The 20811-nt window shown below is 48.7% G+C and overlaps 1 protein-coding gene across 4 annotated transcripts in view; it reads left to right on the top strand.

Moving 5' to 3' along the window:
* Txnrd2 (thioredoxin reductase 2) overlaps positions 1 to 20811 on the top strand; it is an 80440-nt gene that overhangs the window by 46536 nt on the left and 13093 nt on the right. For 3 of the 4 annotated variants that reach the window (XM_042666218.1, XM_042666217.1, XM_042666216.1), the window contains exons 9-12: positions 3386 to 3405; positions 4128 to 4219; positions 5995 to 6169; positions 20589 to 20725. In XM_042666218.1, coding sequence (XP_042522152.1) covers positions 3386 to 3405; positions 4128 to 4219; positions 5995 to 6169; positions 20589 to 20725 — 424 coding nt within the window. Of the gene's footprint in view, positions 1 to 3385; positions 3406 to 4127; positions 4220 to 5994; positions 6170 to 9780; positions 9876 to 20588; positions 20726 to 20811 lie in introns of those variants that run through there. The other variant, XM_042666219.1, reaches the window with a different exon arrangement.

Genomic DNA, 20811 nt, shown 5'->3' with positions numbered 1-20811 from the left:
TCCTGGAGCCAACCCCACTGGGGTGGAGGCTTTGGGGGCATCCTGGCTAGCATTTCCTGTGCTGGCAGGACTGCCAAGGAGCCAGGTGGATCCACTGTGGGGATATGCCTCCCGGAGAGGGGATCAGAGGCCTGGAGAGGCAGATGGAGCGCTCCCTAAGCCTCAGCTTCACAGCCTGCCTTAATGCTTTTGTTTCTGCTTTCTCCCTGGTTCCAGCAGTGAGCAAGGAAGCCCTGTGATTAGGCTAATCTCATGGTCCTTCTGCCTCTGTAGAAAGGGTTGGTAACACCAAAAAGCATCATGGGGCCACCGGTCACATATGCAGAATTGGATTCAAGACTCACAAGGTATAGGATGGTGATTTCTGATATGGACAGATAGACAGACACCTTGGTCTCAGAGTCTTTTTTTTTTTCCAAATTTTTTATTGTGATTAAGTGGTCACATAATTTCGCAAATTTCACAGTATTATGGGATAGTGATGCTTAGTTAAAGTCACAAACACATTCTAACTTTCATGGGGCAAACTGTCTATCATGGCCTATAACATTTATGAGTTCTATGAGCTTTTTGCAATACATTCATTTCTTCCACGTTGGGTGATATGTACATTTCTTTTGTTTTGCATAGCATCAACTGTTCCCTCTTTCCCACTTGTTCCCTTTTAATGTATTGAAAATGCAGCATTTCCAGCCTTCTCCCCCAGATCTGCTGTGCTGGGCTCCAACATTTACCAACACCACCCTGTCCCTGTGGCTTGTCATACCTCGGCTGGTCACTGCACCTCAGTATCTGGTCCTTACCACACTGGCCCCAGTCTGTCCCTGACCTAGTACACACTGAGCATGATCAGTAGGATCTAACCTGCAGTTACCTATCTTCTGGAATACTCTGATCCTTGTGGTATAGAGGTTTCAGCATCTGTCCCTGGTTTTGTTCCAGAATTTTCTTAATTAGTTTAAAAGTAGTTCTCATGTCCTGCATTCAAGGAATAGGCAATCTCTGTTTGCTCAGTTAGTGAGACCTTGTTATATTGTGGTCAGCAATGTGTAAGAGGACTCGAAGAATGACCTTCCCAGGGTAGGCCAGCAGGGAGGTACCCAGATGAAGGAAGAGGCCAACACAGACTGCACTGGTTTCACCTCCTTACAGCTTGCACGGTTTGTGGGAGGCTAGGACTCAGACACCATGGGGATCAGGGAGCCATGGGTGCTGCCCTTTCTATCTTGTTTGCAGGGCAGGATATCTAAACAGCTGAATTCTGATTGTATTTGAACTCTTTTTTTTGTGTGTGCCAGTCCTGGAGCTTGAACTCAGGGCCTGGGCGCTGTCTCTGAGCTTCTTTTGCTTAAGGCTAGCACTCTGCCACTTGAGCCACAGCTGCCACTTCCGGCTTTTTCTGTTTATGTGGTACTGAGGAATTGGAACTCAGGGCTTCATGCATGCTAGGCCAGTACTCTATCACCAAGCCACATCCCCAGCCCTGAACTCCTTTTTTTTTTTTTTTGGTCGTCGTGGAGCTTGAGCTCTGGGCTTGGGCACTGTCCCTCAGCTCTTCAGCTCAAGGCAAGCACTCTGCCGCTTGAGCCATAGCACCACTTCCAGTTTTCTAGTGGTTTTTACTAGAGATAAGAGTTTCATGGACTTTCCTGCCTGGGCTGGCTTTGAACCGAGATCCTCAGATCTCAGCCTCCTGTGTAGCTAGGATTACAGGCGTGAGCCACTGGTGCCCAGCTTGAACTCCTATTTTTATATTTACCTTTTACCGTATATATCAAGTGCAAGAAGAGTTAGGGTTTTTTGTTTGTTTTGTTGCCAGTACTTGGACTCAAACTCAGGGCCTCAAGCTCTCACTTGTCTTTTTCCACTCAAGGCTGTCACTTTACTACTTGACACACACCTCCACTTCTTACTTTTTGCTGGTTAATTGGAGATAAGCGTCTCATAGACTTTCCTGCCCAGGCTGGCTTCAAACTTTAATCCTCAGATCTCAACCTCTTGAGTAGCTAGGATTATAGATGTGAGCCACCAGTGCCAGGCTTGAGTTAGAGACATATGTGTTACATGCACACATCCATCTGCACACATGTGATGCATACAGGCCCCTGTGTCTGTTTCTTTGGCACTGCTGGCCCCATGTGGAACCTGCTGTTCTGGTCCCAGGGTCCCCACTCACCTTCCTTTCCATGCTAAATGGGAATGTGTGACTGGCCAGGACCTCCTTGTACCCAGCCAGTTCTGTCCCTGGCTCTGGAGAAAGCTGCATGCCAGATGCTTCCCGCAGGGCACCTGCAAAAAGTATTCCAAGGGATACGCTGCTTTTTGAAATGGAATTATATCATTAGTACCTTCAGGGATTAGCTCTGACATTGGGCTTATCCATCCTTACATCACCTCCTCTTGTTCAAAGACTGAGGGGTGATCTGACAAGCCCACCCACGTGTAGCTGGAGTCCTCATTTTGTTAGGCTCTCAGCCTGTTTGTGTGAGTGGATGCATGCACATGTGTGCACATGCAAGCGTGCACATGTGTATCTGCACATTTAAGCATGTGTACAAGTGCTTGCACATATGTGGCTTGTGCACATGTGTGTGCCTATAGGCATATGAGATGCATGTGCAATTGCATGGATGTGTGTGCATTTCTATAACAGCACATATACACATTGTGTGAGTGAGTGTGTGCTTGCATTCATGTGTGTGTGTGTGCGCGCGCATGTGTGTGCATGCGCACACGTGGACTGTGGAGTTTGACATAGATGGCTTAAACTATCAGAGCAAACGTTTCTGGTAGATCACAGAATGCCAGGCTCTTCCCCCCGGTGTCCTCAGTCCTTGCTCTGGGGAGCTGGCTGCCTTGCCCTGCGCACAGGTATTGGAGGGCTGCACAGGCACATGTGAGAGTTTTCTGCTCACAGAAGTGACTGCCTCAAAATCTCCCCACAGTCTGGTGCCCTCACAGCTCCTCCCAAGTGTCTCCCTGCTTCCAGTCTGGCCTCAGGTGCAACCTGCCTGAGGACAGAATGAAACTCATAGGCTTCTGCAGAGGGACATTTCTCAGCTCATCCCTGAAATCCCACTGCCACCTCATGCCTTTCCTGGGACAGGTGCTATTTGTCATCTCCACCCTTCACCACCAGGCAATTTGCTAGTTCAATAACACTGTTTGTCATGCTGTATTTCGTAGCCATAGCCTCTGGGAAGTGGCCTTTGTAGCTTGGAACAAGGTGCTTGAACAGTCAACCTTGGCACTCACTAGCTCAGTGCAAGCCTGGCAGGAAGGCTGAAGGGTCCTTCTCTATCCCACTTTTGGGTGACAGCCTGGGCATCATATGGGCCATGTAGGTACTCACCTCATCTGGTGCTTTCTGTCCATTTCTTAACAGATTGGTGGTTGGGGCCAGCTGTATCCTTTGCTTGCATGGAGGTGGCCATCTTGGGACATGAGGCGTGGTCCCTCAGAATTCCTCCAAACTGCTCTCCCTCTCAGCAAGGGCTTTGCTGCTTTGGACTAGGGATTTACTGGGCCTCTTGGAGGTGGAGAGCCTATGCCCAGAGGACAATTTGAGGCTGACCTCCTGTGGCTAGGACTTCCTGGAGGATCTTCCTGGCCCTCACACTGAGACAGCTGGAACAGCTGACCTGGCAAGGAGGCAGCTGAGCAGTTCTCCCTTGAAAGCAGCCCTGGTCCAGCCTTGTTTCTTCAAAAGGAGCCATCAGATCAAGGCGGGTCAAGAGAGGAGCCCCAGAGGGGCGGAGGGTCAGGAGAGAGGATGTTTGAGGGAAGATGAAAGCCCTGGAGCTTCTAGTTAGAGCCTGTGTCAAAGGCTTCTACCCACAAGGCTCCTCTACGCTGGGTTTGGCTAGAAGCTGTCCATCTCTAACTGGACCTGACCAGGATACATGCCCAGGAAGGAAGCTCAGTGGAGACAGAGACTAGCCTGGATTGTGGGTACTCTGGAGAGACTTTGAAGCTGAGGCTGGCAGAATCTCCTGGCTGGGTACAGGGAGTCTTCTCTGGGTTTGGCTGTAAGTGCTGGGGCCTGGGCTGCTGGAGCAGAGTCCTGGGATCTTGTCCCTTTGCTCCCAAATTCACGACATGGTGGGATTCCTTAACCTGCCCTGCAGATGTGGCCCTGGAGTGTGCTGGCTTCCTCACAGGGATTGGACTGGACACCACCATCATGATGCGCAGTGTGCCCCTCCGCGGCTTCGACCAGGTAGTGCCCTCTCTGCTCCCCTAGGGCTCACGCTCCTTTGCAGCCACCTCCTCTTGCCTCAGGCAGGTGCAGATAGGGGCTAAGTGAAGACTACCCATACAAACAGACTGGAGTGGAAGGAGATTGTTTAGGAAACACAAACCCATTCTTCCCAGAACATGGAAGGAAAGGTTGTTGCATGGAATATGCACATTGCTGCCAGACAGCATTGCTGACCACAGGGGGACTGTGAGCACACCAGAGCCCAGCCTCAGGCATAGCCTGGAAGACACAGTCCTTCCAGTTGTCCCATTAAGTGATGGCATGCGTGACAGGAGCATAGTCCCTACCTCAAAGACCCCACTCCCCCTCTGGGTCTGAGTGAGCACCTGCCAAGGGGAGCAGGGGAGAACCTTGCCAGACCCTTGATGGCCCTTAGAGACCACGGCACCAGTCACCTGCCACAGGCTGAGCTGAGACCTGCATGACAGGGTGAGTACGCAGTTCTCCCTGTGGACAGTTGGCCCCTGGCACATGCCAGGGGCACTCAGCACTCCCTGGGAAAGTTCTACTGGCTTTGGACCAACAGGGCCAATGAGGGCTCCAGGAGAGCCTGTGGTTCTGGGTGATGGGTAATCTGTGGAGCTGGAGCTCAGAGGCACAACAGGCAGGGGCATATGGTTCTTCTCTGGGTCTGGGGTATAGACACCCATGTGGTTAGCCAGATGAGCTCCTGGCATTAGGAGCTCATTTTGCCAGTCCTGGGGCTTGAACTCAGGGCCTGAGAACTGTGCCTGAACCTCTTTGTGCTCAAGGCTGTACTCTACCACTTGAGCCACAGCACCACTTCCAGCTTTTTCTGAGTAGTTTATTGGAGATGAGAGTCTCACAGACTTTCCTGCCTGGGTTGGCTTTGAACCGTGATCCTCATATCTTGGCCTCCTGAGTAGCTAGGATTACAGGCGTGAGCCACCACCACTTTATATGGTGCTTGTTCATTTCCTCCTGGAAGAAGCAGCTGTGGGTCATCTCACTGTTGGCTTGTTCAAGCTCCACACAGTGTGGCAGCAGCAGCCACACTGGGAGAGGGGACCAAGTATTTCCTTCACTCGCTATATTTATGGGGAGCTAAGTCCTGCCAAATGTTTCAGCTCCAATTGTTCACACTTCTTAGTGGTCATGTGGGGAGTAGAGGGCTGTCTGTTTGGGCCAGGTCAGAGTCCCCAGGATTCAGTGCCTTCTGCTTACTTGCTTATTTATTTATTTAATTTTCAGTCATGGAGCTTGAAGTCAGGGACTGGGCACTGTCTCTGAGCTCTTTTGCTCAAGGCTAGTGCTCTATACTTTGAGCCACAGCTCTATTTCCAGTTTGGGGTTTTTTTGATGGTTAATTTCAAATAAGAATCTCACAGGGATTTTTCCTGCCCAAGCTGGATTTGAACTGCAAACCTCAGATCTCAGTCTCCTGAATAGCTAGGATTATAGGTGTGAGCCACCAGCGCCAACTACTTTTGGTTTTAGTGAAACCTTAATTGGCATCTAAGGAAAAGCCTACAGCCTCAAGGTATCAGTATTGGAGGATTTGGGGTTGGGAATAAGCCAAAATTTTTCATGGTGCAATCCCCAGGACCACCAGAAGTGAGAGAACGGAGAGACAGGACTGGTGAACACCCACCTTTTTCTCTGGGCTGACCTCCCTTGGACATCTGCTAGGACCTTTGAGAGCAAGACAAAGCTAGGACCTCTCTCCCATGCCTGCCATTCATCCTCACCTTATGTCCGCCTGTGCTTTGCAGCAAATGGCATCTTTGGTCACAGAGCACATGGAGTCCCATGGCACTCGGTTCCTGAAGGGTTGCATCCCAACCCATGTACAGAGGCTTCCTGACGGCAAGCTCCAGGCCACCTGGGAGGATCGCATCTCTGGAAAGGAGGCCATGGACACCTTCGACACTGTCCTCTGGGCCATAGGTAAGGGTGTAATGGGCTTAATTCACTGGCTGTAGTTCCGAGAGGCCCACAAACCTCCAGAGTCTACAGACCCATCCTTCCTTTCTGGGGGCTGGCTGCCCGCCTCAGCTACCTCCCAGGCAGGTCTCCCGGGTGAAGCTCGTGGGCACAGGACCCATAGCTGTCATCTCCAGCACATTGTGCCTCTTGTTTCTTCCTCCATTGCCATGTGATACTCTGAAAACACAAACAAGAGAAGTGACCAGATGGTATCAGCTGGGTGTTATTCTTTAGGAAAGACGAATGAGGCCTTGTGCTTTCCCCATCCCGTGATAGCTTGTGCATTAAGGTGTCATGCTGGGGATGTTGTTTAAGTGATACAGCACCTACCTGATGACACAAGGCTGAGTTCAGTCCCCCCAAAAAAGGCATCAGCACATAAATCCTCAAGATTTCCCTAAGGCTTATGCCTTGATGTGTTTTTTTTTTTCCTTTAACACATTAGACATTTTGTATTATTACTTCAAGCTAGTTATTTTTCACACAAAATGGTAGACATTTTTTTTAAGTTTTAAAAGTTGTGATAAGCTGGGTGCTAGAAGCTCACACCTGTAATCCTAGCTACTCAGGAGGCTGAGATCTAAGGATCATGGTTCTAAGCCAGCCCAGGCAGGAAAAGTCCATGAGACTCTTACCTCCAATTAACCATCAAAAAACCAGAAGTGGAACTATGTTGCAAAGTGGTAGAGTACCAGCCTTGAGCGAAAAGAACTCAGGAATAGCACCCAGGCCTGAGTTCACACCCCACAAACGACTCCCCCAAAAATCAAATTTTGAGTAGCATAAGCCCGGTGCTGATGGCTCATGCTTGTAATGTTAGCTACTCAGGAGGCTGAGATCTGAGGGTAATGGTTCAAACTAGAAGTGGCGCTGTGGCTCAAAGTGGTAGAGTGCTAGCTTGAGTGAAAAAGCTCAGGGACAGAGCTCAGGCCCTGAATTCATGTAACACAATTGACAAAATAAAAAAATAAAAGTAGCCATTTGAACCATTAAGTGTACATCTCAGTGACACTAAGTATATGTACATGATTGTGCACCATAGCATCCATTCATCTCCAGAGCTCATCATCCAACACTGAAAGTCTTCATTGTATGGGCACCCTGCCCCATCCTACTTCCCATTTCTAGGAATCTGGTGACTCCAACTTCTTCTGTGAATCAACTCATACAGCATTTGTCTTTTTGTGTCAAGTTTTCTCCATGTTGTAGAATTTTCTTGCTCGTGTGTGTGTGTGTGTGTGTGTGTGTGTGTGTGTGTGTGTGTCTTGAGCTCTTGCTTGACTTTTTCACTCAAAGCTGGTACTGTACTATTTGAGTCTTACCTCCATTTCTGGTGGGTTTTTTTTTTTTTTTTGCTGCTTAATTGGAAATAAGGATCTCTGAGATTTGTCCCTTTGGGCTAGCTTCAAGCTTCCATCCTCATATCTCAACCTCCTGTGTAGCTAGGATTATAGGCATGAGCCACCAGCTAGAATTTCCTTCCTTTTTTAAGGCTGAATAATTCTGTTTATCCATTCACCTGCTGATGGATATTTGGGTTGCTTCCATCTTTTGGCTGTTGTAAATTGTGTTGCTATAAACAAGCTATCAACAAGTGAACTGTTTTTAACTTATAAAAATGACAGAGGGGCTGATAATGTGGCTTAGTGGTAGAGTGCTTGCCTAGCATGCATGAAGCCCTGGGTTCAATTCCTCAGTATCACATAACAGAAAAAGCCAGAAGTGGTACTGTGGCTCAAGAGGTAGAGTGCTAGCCTTGAGCAACAGCAGCTCAGAGACAGTGCCCAGGCCCTGAGTTCAAGTCCCAGGACTAGCAAAAAAAAAATGACAGAGGACTGGGGGTGTAGTTTAGTCATGAGCAGTTACTTAGGCTCTGGGTTCTATTCCTAGCACAAGAAGAGAGAGAGTGGGGTTAAATTCTGATCAGGCTGTTTATGATTTCTGATACTTTCAGTGGGCTGTGTATAATAGCCTATTGCCAGACACATGGCTTGCTCATCTGGGACCCCTGAGAGGAAGGATGGATACAGCCTAGGGAGACCCCTGCCCAGAGCCTGTGTCTGCATGTGGAAGGCTGGGAAGGACATCCTGGAGATCAATGGAAGAGCAGTGATCCCAGATGCTGCTAGACTAGGTCTCAGGCCTGCTGGGAGACTAAGGACCTGTAGCCACTGAATGGGCTACCTAAGGAGGGCTGCAGGCTCTTGCTGGTCAAAGTAATAGGATGCATACCTCTATATGACTGCCTCCTAGCAGCTTGTATACTGCTGATGGGAAAACCTAGGACAGCAGGAACAATGTTGCTTCCTCCCAGTATTTTCAGTTCTCTAGGATTTCCTCTATGCCTTTGGGCTCAAAACAGGGCTCAGAGCTACCTAGTTCTTTATCAGAGGCTCATCTGGTTCTCAGTGAAGTGAATGTGCAGTTATTGGCCCAGAGGGGCCTGTGCCATCAAAATTGGTAGCTGAGATTATAGGTGTGAGTCACCGAAGCGCAACAATTTTTATTTTGGAGAGAGTCTTGCTAGGTAGTCCAGGTTAGCCTGGATCTTGCTATGTAGCTCAAGCTGACCTTGAACTCAATCTTTTTTCGTTAGTACTGGGATTATAGGCATGTACCACCAAGCTAGCCCCTGAGCTAATGCCTTTGGACTAAAGGGTGGTCTATGCAGCCAGATACCATTGGATGGCAGAGGGCTGTCTTGGAAAGCCCCAGGTCTTCCTAGCTTGCAGGCAGTCTGGCAGGATACAAGTGAGGCCTCTGCCAGGAAGATTTGCCATGTTATACATGCCCAACCTCCCCCACAGGGAGTCTGCTGTATTTTTTTTTTCTATTTTCAGAAAAAAAAAAAAGAGCATCCCCCAGACAGTCTGCCTGGTTTGATTGATGCTGGGGGTGGGAGCTTTTCGCAGCCCTTGGCCTTTGACCTTGCTTCCCCAGGGCTGCACAGTGGCGGCAGTGGTTTCTGGCACGCCTTCTGGGTGGTGGGGAGGGCTCTTGGGCATGTGCTGACTGCGCTCCTCCTCTGAGCCAGGTTTTGTAAACATTCAGGAGCCACTTCCCAGTTTAACAACTGGGAATGTTTTCTGCTGCTTTGCCCTGATAAGCCCTTAACCAAGCATGATTTCTACTTGCTATAAAGGATGACCTACTCCGGGAGGTTAAAATAAAACACCCTGGGGGCTGCCTCGCTGGCTCCACTAACATCTGCCTGGATTGGGTTTTCCATCCAAGCAGCTACTGTGTCCAAACAATCTGGGCTTTGAGGGTATTTAAAAACAGAAAAGGGAAGGATGCCCTTGCTTCCTCCAATGCCACACGCACACAGAAGGGGGCTGGTACCACATGGCAGACTGACTGAGTGATGGACCTTCCCTGCTCCCTGTGTCCTGTACTCTGTGAGGACCATGAATGCATCAACATCCAGACTGGGGAAGCTAGGGGCCTCAGCCTCTTCCTCAGCCCAGCCTTGATCTCTAGGCAGTGGATTAAACACATTAGCAGTTAAAGCAGTTAATTGCTGTGCAGGGGGCCCCCTCATTGTTTGTCTCTGAATCACCCGCCCACACCAGGTGTCTCAGATAATAGACTGGGAACCTCAGCGAGGAGGATTTCCTGTCTGCAGATGTGCCGATTACAGTGCTGAGTGAAGACAGTCAGCCTGCACAGGCTGCCGCGGGCTCCAATTCGCCCAGCAAGTTAACCAGTTGTGGCCTGAACTGATTCTGGGTCTGTCTGGGGAGCCAGGCCAGGGTAGACATCACCACAGACCCTCCCACCCCCTGTGTAGACATGTCTAGCTTAGTTGAGTTTGGATTTGATTTTGAAGAAGGGACATGGTAGGCCCCTTCCCCCCTATTTCCAGCCTAGGAAAAAGCTGGAGCTGAGATTGTAATGAGTTTCTTGGCATCCTGAATCTCTCTGGATGGTTCTCTGACCTCTTGGAAAGATGACAAAAGTGCTGATGTGTTTGTCCCTGGCCATCATGGGAAGAGCCAGCACCTGTGGGCCCCACAGACTGGACAACCATGACTCCACCATTGTCATCTTAAATGCTGGAGAGGGTGGAGAAACCTCCTTAGAATGGCAGAGTGACAGGTGGAGACTGAGGGGAGAATCAGTTTGATTCTCATCCTGGCCAGCTTCTGAGCCCATTTCCTCTTCTTCAGGCCTTGTCTTAGAAAACTTGGTGTTGCCATCTGTGCGTGCTGAAAGTCTACTTCTATGCCTCTGAAACAGTGAGAATGCAGCCAGCCAGCCTGGGCCCTCAGCACTGTGGAGAGTGGAGGCCCTGTACCTCCACAGCCAGAGAGGCAGAGGTGCCCAAAGAACCATCATGGAACCCTCAGTGCCCTGGTCATGCAGACAGACATTGGCCCAGGCAGGCTGTATCCTGGAGCTCTTCTGCCCAGCACTGTTTGCTGGAGTTTACATGGTGGTTATCCTGGCAGACCCCACCCTCCCACCTGAGCTATGGACATAGTGCACGAAAGTGCCTATGGAATATGTCTCTCCCTCAGAAGCCAAGAGAGGGCTGGAGCCCAAACAGAATGGAGTCCCAGAAGGCTAGGGATTTTATAAGTGGAAATGTTTGGAGTTTGGTTAAGGGAAGAGGCAGCTCAGGAACTGGCGCCCCCTGGAGGCCAGGAGTTCAGCCCCGACATCTGGATGCTGTGACTTGGAAAGAAGCTGACAGGCATTGCTGCCCCCCCTATGGGATCTTCACAGCTGTGAGTTGGCTTGGAGAAGAGACTGTTCAGAATAAGAGGAAGGGGAGGGTAAAGAAAGAAAAAAGAAGTCGGGTGCCAGTGGTTCACACCTGTAATCCTAGCTACTTAGGATGCTGAGATCTGAGATCAAAGTTCAAAGCCAGCTCAGAGTGGTAGCCTTGAGCACAAAGAGGCTCAGGGACAACGTCCATTCCCTGAGTTCAAGCCATACACCCAACATGAGAGAGAGAGAGAGAGAAAAAAGAAAGAGAGAGAGAGAGAGAAGAAGGGGCTGGGCCTGTAGCTCAGTGCTTGATTGCCAACCTCCAGCAACAAAATACGTAAGTATACATACAAAGGAGCAGAAGATGAATAAAAATAAACATAGGCTGTAAATCCAGCCTCTGAAGATGTGCACATTCTTTGCCTCTTGCCAGTTGCCACACTGAGGCAGCAAAGCAATAAACCAGGCTCTGTAGAAATGGTTGGCTCTGCAGACCATTGAGACTTTGTGACCCTAAAGACAGTTGTCCAGGCTGTTCACATTGGCCTTTGTGAAGTTCCGTGCCAGGTGACCAAAGCGAGCACTGCCCCATGCAGTTCTGTACCTCCGACTGTGTTTCTGTCTGCTTTGTTCAGGCCCTGGCTCACAGCCCCTCACTCGCCCTGCCTGCTCCTGCTGGCATTTAAATCTTACCTCATTTCATGGATTGGCCTTCCCTGGTGGGAACATGTGATTCAAGCAGGCATGAAATTGGAGGCTGTGTTCATTTTCCATCATGAATGAGAGAGACTACATGCTGCATGTGGCCTGCTGTCTGTGCCTCTCCGTACCCAGCAGAGCAGGTTGTAATGACTGAGAGATGCTCTCTGGGTGGCTCTTGGCCTCTGTGGCTTTCTCCGGCTCTTCATGGGGTAAGATCACCTGGACTGGCATTGTGACTCGTCCAGTTTGGGGCCAGAGGTAGTAGCCCGTGGCATTACCAGTGTGATCTGAAGAGGGCTGACCTGGCTATTCTAAGGGTTCTTGGGGACTGATCCTGTTCTTGCTACCACTTCAGGACTCTGGAACTGGGGAAGAGGGACAGTCCTACCTTAGGGACACTGACTGCTGGATACATGGTCTGCTTGGGGAAGTAGGCAGCTCTGAATTCCAGAGCATCATCTGAGCATCTGCTTCTGGCTATCTACACATCAGAGGAGGAAGGAAGTACAAAGTCCTTTGTACCTGGAATTTTGACGTGTTCATTGTTTGCAGAAAATAAGATAGAGCATCATTTATAATTTATTGAAGAAGTGCTTATAAAATAAGAAAACCAGGCTGGGAAGGTGGCTCAGTGGTAGAGTACTTGCCTTGCATGCATGAGGCCCTGGGTTCGATTCCTCAGCATCACATAAGCAAAAAGAAAAAAAAAGCCAGAAGTGGCACTATGGCTCAAGTGGTAGAGCGCTAGCCTTGAGCTGAAGAGCTGAGGGACAGCGCCCAGGCCCAGAGTTCAGGCCCCACTACTGGAACCAAATATAAAATAAAATAAAATAAGAAAACCTATGAAGATGTGAAACTGGCAATTCTCAGAAGAGGAAATAGAGTTATTTCCTCATGGCTAGAAACTACTTCATTTTACTAGTCATCGCAGAAGTGCAAATTGAAACAACCAGAAAGAGATTGTGAGCTGTCCCCTTCTCTCCAAGGAAAGCTAGAGCATAAGGGCCAGCTATCCTTGGACAGGCACTGCCCCCGCCATTCAGTCTAGCAATCTCTCCTCGAGGAATGAAACTGATACATAGACAAAGAGTCCCTCAGGTTTCCTTTCCAGGAAGCTGAGATTTGGGATCTACCAAATGTTCTGCCCTAGGGGAAGCCATTCAGCATCACTTGGCAAACGAGCTGCTAGATGTTCTAGAGCAAAGACCATGAGGTCAGAGCCACACAAGAAACCTGGAGTTGGCAGCATACAGAATGACAGACATGCGATCCTCTCCAAACTGCCTGAGTAGTGTGGCCTTCATATTTGCATAAGGACACAGGAAAATGATCAAGGAATGACTTGGGTGTGATGGTCTGCATGGGACTTCCCATACCGTGTAGGTCCCTTTGGGCAAGAGCCTGGAGTGTCTGGAGCCATTCTTTTTTGTTGTTGTTATTAGTCATGCTGCCTGAACTCTGGGCCTGGGCGCTCTCCCTCAGCTCTTCAGCTCAAGGCTAGCACTCTACCACTTGAGCCATTGCTTCACTTCTGGCTTTTTCTGCTTATGTGGTGCTGAGGAATCAAACCCAGGGCCTCATGCATGCAAGGCACGCACCCTACCCCTGAGCCACCTTCCCAGCCCTCTGGAGCCATTCTTATGTGACTGGCCATGAGTCTTTACCTTGGACCTGTTGTTTACCTTCTTTGAGGTTCCAGCCTGACCTAATGAGATGCCTATAACACCAGAGTGGCCCCAGCACCTGCAGGGAGATTTGACCCTGCTCTGAGCACAAGGAAACAAAACTCTAGAAGATCATGAGTTGTGTCCAAGATCACAGGGGCCACTCTGATACCTCAAGGACCACTGCTTAGGTCTTTTGCTTGGTGGAACCATGGTGGGGGCCCAGGGCTCTATCCTGGCTGGCATAGCCTGTCACTGCCTTAGGACATGGCCCCGCAGTGTGGGATGACTGGGTAGGGATGGCCTCTGCTCACCAGGACCAAGCTCCAGGGATCAACTGTGGGTGTCCCAACCTTGGGACACTCACGGCTTCCCTTCTCAATGCTAGTCTTCACTGCCCATCTTGGCACTCCCTCTCCCTTCATCACTGTTCTAGAATCAGTGACAGACCACCTGCTACATGCTGATCAAGCTCTTTGCTACATTGTGTACTCATTCCCCCCCCCCCCCCCACTCCACATTCATTCATTTAAATTCTTCACATAGATAACTTGGCTCACATTCCACGTACTTCCTGAGTATTCATATTCAGCATGTCCTAAAATTATTGTGGGAAATAGAGTCAACCATGAAGCATGAAGAACCCCCTAGTTTCATATCTACATTGTCTCTTGATATTACTTTTTTTTTTCTTCTTCTTCTTTTTTTTTTTTTTTTTTTGCTTGTCCCAAGGCTTGAACAGCCTCGGTGCTATCCCTGAGCTTCTTTTGCTCAAGTCTAGTCCTTTACCACTTGAGCCACAGCACCACTGCTGAGCAGTTTATTGGAGATAAGAGTCTCATGGACTTTATGCCTGGGCTCCTTTTGAACCGCGATCCTCAGATCTCAGCCTCCTGAGTAGCTAGGATTACAGGTGTGAGCTACCAGTGCTTGGTTTGAGATTACTTTTAAGTGGATGAATCATGATAGTTTAATCAATGATGGGCCAAATCTGTGACAATGGTCTCATAAGATTATCATGGAATTGAAACAATTCCTATTGCACAGAAGCCTTGGCTATTGTACATTATAGAGCAACCATTATCTCCTTGTGGTGATGTGGAAGGGAAGCAAACCTATTTAGATACACAAATACTATTGTGTTACAGTTTCCTACAGCATTCAGTGTGGTAACATGTTGTATCAATTAGCCTAGGAGCAATAGACCAAACCAGATGTATATACCATACAGCTTGAGTATATGGTCATCTAAATTTGTGTAAATATACTATGATGTTCACATAATGATGAAATCGCCTAACAACACATTCATCAGAATGTATTACTGTTGACTATATATTTCCTTCAGGACCTTGGTATGGGTTTGGTCAGTACCTACAAGACCTGTAGTTACCATAGTAACCACAGGGAGTGTTAGGCACAGGGAGTGTTGTATTGGTCTTCCAGGATTAGGTATGCAGGAGTGTATGGACACAGTATGGCCAGCACTGGGGACAGGGCCACTGCTTTGGATGTTCCAGCTTGAGCACAAGGCAATTACCAGGAGGCAGGGGATGGAAAGCTGGGCATGCCTTGGGAGGGAGCTGAGGGACAATCCCCCAGTCTACAGGAGCCCTTGCCCCGTCCTGTGTGCTCCAGCCCTGCTGACAGCCTTAGCTTCTCTCTCGGATGTGGCCTCAAGCTGCTTGAGTCTAGGTTGATCCTAACTGGTGCCGGCTCGCCTGGCACCTAGTTCTTGTGGCTGAACAGCGCCAAGAGGCTGGAGCCAGCCTCCTGCGAACTTGGCTTAGCTGAGTCTCTGTGTTTTGACTTCCTGCTCCAGGGTAGCAGCTGGAGACTAAGTTTCCTTTTCATGGGGGCTTCTTCTGCCAGATGTTCAGGTGGGCGCCACCCGCTTCCTGGCTATTGCATGCAGAGCCCTGGCTTGTCTGAGCTGCCAAGGGGTGGGAAGGATGCCTTTGATGCAGGCCGTCGTCGGGGCATTGTCCTGAGTCCTCATAGCAGAGACCAGCCTGGCCTGAGAGCTGCCTAGTGAGGCCACACTCCTCTGAATGCAAGGCGAAAGGGCCTTCACTGACAGCTGGATGATGATAAGGTCCATATGCTGCCCTCCCTGCAGGCTTAGAGCAGCATGGAACCTGATGGGACAGCCATCCTGACGCCACCAGGGACTAGAAGCCCCTGCGGGACTAAGCACTGAGAGCACAGTGGGCCAACTGTGCATCAGGATGAGCATGGTATGGCTTGGATGCTGCTCAGCCCAGCTCCTCCCTTGGCTCTGAGGTGTGAAAGCTGGAACTGTTTGTTGGGCAGCCACTGGGGACATGCTGAAGAGAACGAGCTGAGGCCTGCAGCATAGAGCAGCCTGCAGACCAGGCTGCCAGCCCTGCCTGTTCAGCACCATTGCTGGCAGCCTGGTTTGTGGGTCATGGGATCTCCTTGAGACCCTACACATTCTTGCTGCTGGTTCTAGATCAGCACGCCTTTTACACAATGCTCACTGCCGGCTGGCTTGATGGGGACACAAGGCTCAGGCCTTTCCATGTAGACAACCTATTGGCAGGGGAGAAAATGAACTCACTGTGACACAAGAAGCCTGAATAGAGGAGGAACACAGAATGGGGGTGGTGAGTACTTTAGAGGATGCTGGGGGTATGCTCAGGAGGGGGGTGAGTCTCACCCAAGAAGGACTGTGTGGGGACATGCCAGCTTCTGAGCTCACCTGGGGCTCAATCAACAAGATATTCCACATCCCAAAATATACATATACTATCAGAACTGAACCACAGTGCCTGTGAGCACCCTGGATGGTGTCTTCCTTTTGGGACATGCTGCAGCCTTTCCACATGAATGAACCACCCTGTAATACCCTTTTTTGTTGTTGTTGGTGGTGGTCATAGGTCTTGAATTCTGGGCCTGGGCGCTGTCCCTCAGCTTTTCAGCTCAAGGCTAGCACTCTACCATTTGAGCCACAACACCACTTCTGGTTTTCTGGTGGTTTATTGGAGATATGAGTCTCACAGACTTTCTTGCCCAGGCTGGCTATGAACCATGATCCTCAGATCTCAACCTCCTGAGTAACTAGGATTACAGGCATGAGCCATTGGTGCCCAACTTGTGCCCTTTTTTTAAAAAGTGACCTCTCCCCACCTCCCCCAGCCCATTGTTATGGGGCTTGAACTTAGGGCCTGGAAGCTAACCCTGAACTTTTCTGCTCAAGGCTAGTGCTCTACCACTTTGAGCATAGCTCTGTTTCCAGTTTTCTGGTGGTTAATTGAAGGTAAGAGTCTCACCGGGCGCCGGTGGCTCACACCTATAATCCTAGCTATTCAGGAGGCTGAGATCTGAAAATCAAAATTCATAGCCAGCCTGGGCAGGAAAAGCCATGGAATTCTTACCTCCAATAAACCACCAAAAAACCGGACGTGGTGCTATGGTTCAAGTGGTAGAGTGCTAGCCTGGAGCTGAAGACCTGAGGGACAGTCCTCAGGCCCAGAGTTAAAGCCCTATGACAGACAAAAGAAAAAAAAAAAAAAAAAAGAGTTTCACTGATTTTCCTGCCCTGGCTGGCTTTGAACTATACTCCTCAGATCTCAGCCTCCTGAGTAGCTAGAATTACAGGTATGAGCCGCCAGCACCTGGCTTAAAATTTAATTAATTAATTTCAGTAGTGGCGATTGAATTTGAAACCTCACACCCTCTCATTTGAGCCACACCCCCAGGGCTTTTGCTTCTGATTTGTTTTTCAGACAGGGTCTCATGCTAACTCTGCCTAAGTTGACCTCAAGCTGAGATCCTTCTACCTCTGCCTTCTCAGTAGTTAGGACCACAGACTTGTACCACCACACTTGGCTATGCTATCAAAGGCTCATACTATACTCTCTCTTAAGTGCTGCAGAGCCTGATCCTTTCAGTGGGAAACATCTAGAGATCCCAGTGATCTAGAGTTTTTTTTTCTGCTAAATCTCCTTTGTAAAAGTCAAAGGTCAGAGCTCCATGTTTTAGAAAAGAAACCCTGAATTTCCAATTTGAACTTGACATTATGGGGTTGCAGCTATTATCTTTGAGTAACATACTTATTTGCAACTCTCATATTAAGATACAGTCCTCAAGGGTGCCTTATGAAACATGGATTTTGCTAGATGTGGTGTTTACAGCTGTAATTTCAGCTACTGGATAGGCAAAGATTGGGAAGATTATAGTTTGAGAATAGCCTGGCCAAAAAATAGTTAGCAAGACCCCTTCTCAACAAAACAAGTCATGTATGGTGGCATACAGTCTGTCATTGTAGCTACATAGGAGGCAGAGGTTGGAGGATTGCTGTGGGGAGCCAGCCTCAGGCAAAAGGTGAGACCCTATATGAAAAATAAGTCAAAAAGGCTGATGGTATGACAGGGGCTAGAACACCTGTCTAGCATATTTAAGGCCCTGAGTTCAAGCCACACTACCACACACACACAAAAAGTGGCTTTCTCTCTATAGTCTTCTATATGTGTCAGCCTTCTTTATCCAAGTGTTTCACATCCATGAATTCCATCAACAATGGTTAAAGTTTTGTTGTTGTTGTTGGTGGTGGTGGTGGTGATGGTGGTGGTGGTGGTGGTGGTGGTGGTGGTGGTGGTGGTGGTGGTGTGTGTGTGTGTGTGTGCGCGTGCTGGTACTGGGGCTTGAACTCAGTACCTGGCCATTGTCTCAGCTTTTTTCAGTCAAGGCTGGGACTGTTACCACTTGAGCTTTAGCTGCATTTCTGGCCTTCTGCTGGTTAATTGGCAATAAGAATCTTATAATAAGAATCTTATATAGACTTTCCTGCTCCGACTGGCTTTAAACCATGATCCTCTGATCTCAGCCTCTTGAGTTAGCTAGTTTACAAGCATGGGCCACTAGTGCCTGGTGGAAATTCTTTTTTGATTGTACTGTGCTGACCATGACTCTTTTCTTTTGTCATTGTTCCTTAAATAACCACTACTTACCTAGCATTGACATTGTATTCTTACCAAAGTCTAGCGATGCTTTAAAATATACAGAAATGCATGTGTAAGGTTGTATACAGATGCTGTGGTATTTTGTATAAAACATTTGAGCGTTTGTGGATTCCTTGGGAATCCTGGACTCAGTCCTAAAGACACTGAGGGAGGATTAGTTCATCATTAACTTCACATGCAGTTGGGATAATTGGTTTTAGGTTCCTAGTTTTTAGACATTCTTTTCCTATGTTAATGTAACTTATTTTTTGAATATTTGAACTATGTATAGGAATTTTAAAAAGCCAAAGTGTCACAGGTGTGTTTAGGGTAGTCTTGTTTGTACTTCTGTCCCTCTCACCTCTTCTCCCCCTTTCTGTATCTATGGGGTGCTGCTTTTGTCTTTTCAGATTCCTTCTAGAATCATGTATGTGCTCGAGATCATGTATAGGTCATGTGTGTGCATTCCCCTACCCTCTCAAGGCAGGTATCTTGCTCCACACACTGTAGTGTCCTCTTGCCTGCCCTGATCCATCCCTGAAGTCCCAAGCATCAGCCTAGGGAGCACAGGGACTCCTCTTGCTGAAGTTCAGGCTCTTGGCCTTCAGTGGCCTGTGGCTGGGGGAACAGAGCAACAGAAGAGTCTCTGTGTGAGCCCCATTCTTGCCTGGTCCCTTATTGGCTGACCAGCCAATGGGTCCAGCAGGGATCCCAGGGCCCAACTAGGAGAACCTTGTTTATGTTCAGGGCCTAATGGAGCAAAGAAAACATGGCAGGGAAGGAAGAGGCTTCAGGGAAAGGGGTAGGGCCTGGTGCCTGAGGAGAATAGGGTGGCTGTGGCCAGGAAAGGGACCTGGTATCCAGGCTAGCCCCACAATTTCCCAGGGCCTCACCCTAGTTGACAAGAGAAGACATTTGCAGCATCTTGGATTTATGGGGTTCTCAGTCCCTCACTCTGGACTGGAAGGTTCAACCCTTTGTATTGTCAGAAGTAAAATAATGTACTTTTTTTTTTTTTTTTTTGCCAATTCTGGGGCTTGAATTCAGGGCCTGGGCACTTGGGCACTGTCCCTGGGTTTTTGTGTTCAAGGTTAGTGTTCTACCACTTTGAGCCACAGTTCCATTTGGGGCTTTTTGGTAGTTAATTGGAGATAAGAATCTCATGGACTTTCTTGCCCAGGCTGCTTTGAACAGCAGCCCTCAGATCTCAGCCTCCTGAATAGCTAGGATTACAGGTGTGAGCCAGGTGTGAGGTGGTACCCGGATAAAATAATGTATAATTATATGTGAAAATTCAAGGAATGGGACTGGGGGCATAGCCTGCCTTACATGCATGAAACTCTGATTTCCAACCCCAGTACTACAGAAACCAAATCTAGAAGGAAGGAAGGAAGGAAGGGAAGGAGGGTTGTATGTGGAAAAGTGGGCCTATAAGAATGGGCAGAGAGGCAATGACAGGAAGGACTCGTGACCAAGGGTGGTTGGAACACAAGGATGTTGGCTGCTCTGGCTCCTGAGCCACTCTAGGCCTTTGTCTGGGTCCATGAGACCCTGTGTTCATTCTCTGTGGGAGAGAGACTTACAGGCCCCATCTGGCAAAAGACTGAACCACAGGGCCTGGACATTATCTGTGGATTCAGCCTAGGTATGGCTCACTTCCTCTTAGTTTGTCCAGTCAGGGAGGAAGCCATTAGGTGTCCTTTGTAGGAGGACACTTAAGGCCCAGGGGCCAAGGAAGTATCTGAAGCGCTGTGCCCCACAGTGTGATGTCCCGCAGAGCTGCTGTATGGGCAGGGACTTGCCATAAAGCAGTATTGGAGGAGCCTGTGTTCGGAGGATGGCACATGTTACTGTGTTGGTTGTGATGTTTGTTAAATGTTCATTTCATGTCCACAGCAAGGCCAGACTTCAGTGTTTCATGTTTGTCAGTGTCTAAGTTTCCATTCCTTTTTTTTTTTTTGAGGCAATGTCTGGCTAAATTACCCCGGCTGGCTGGCCTCTAAGCCTCCTGCCTCAGAAGTGGTTGAGACTATAGAAAAGCTACTGTACCCAGCTCTGAGAAATATTTACTTATCTACTTACTTACTTACAAATCAAAACAACAGCCTAGCTAAGTGTTCTACCACTCAGCTGCATCCTCAGCCCTTGTTTTTTTGGAAACAGGATTTCAAGATCCTATTGTAGCTCAGGCTGGCCTTGAAATTAGGAAGCTCCTGCCTTTGCCTTCTGAGTATTGGGATTATGGGCATGCACCATAATCAGATATGCTTTAAATAAAAGGATCCTAGGTTAAAAAAACTGCTAAAGAAAAAATCTTTCAACTTTTTCTGTCTTCAGGGCGAGTTCCAGAAACCAGAGGTCTGAATCTAGAGAAGGCTGGAGTCAACACCAACCCTGAGACTCAGAAGATTCTTGTAGACTCCCGGGAGGCCACCTCTGTCCCTCACATATATGCCATCGGAGATGTTGCTGAGGTTTGTATACCCTGCACACTCTCAGCCAGCCCCAGCGGCTGTGACCCCCCATCCTGTAACTCGCCTACCTACTTCAGGTATGCCTT

This window comes from Dipodomys spectabilis, unplaced genomic scaffold, assembly GCF_019054845.1.
Source record: "Dipodomys spectabilis isolate Male_0828 unplaced genomic scaffold, ASM1905484v1 ptg000363l, whole genome shotgun sequence".
Lineage (NCBI taxonomy): Eukaryota > Metazoa > Chordata > Mammalia > Rodentia > Heteromyidae > Dipodomys > Dipodomys spectabilis.
Note: the sequence above shows the minus strand (reverse complement) of the source record. Positions and strands in the feature narration are given on the sequence as shown.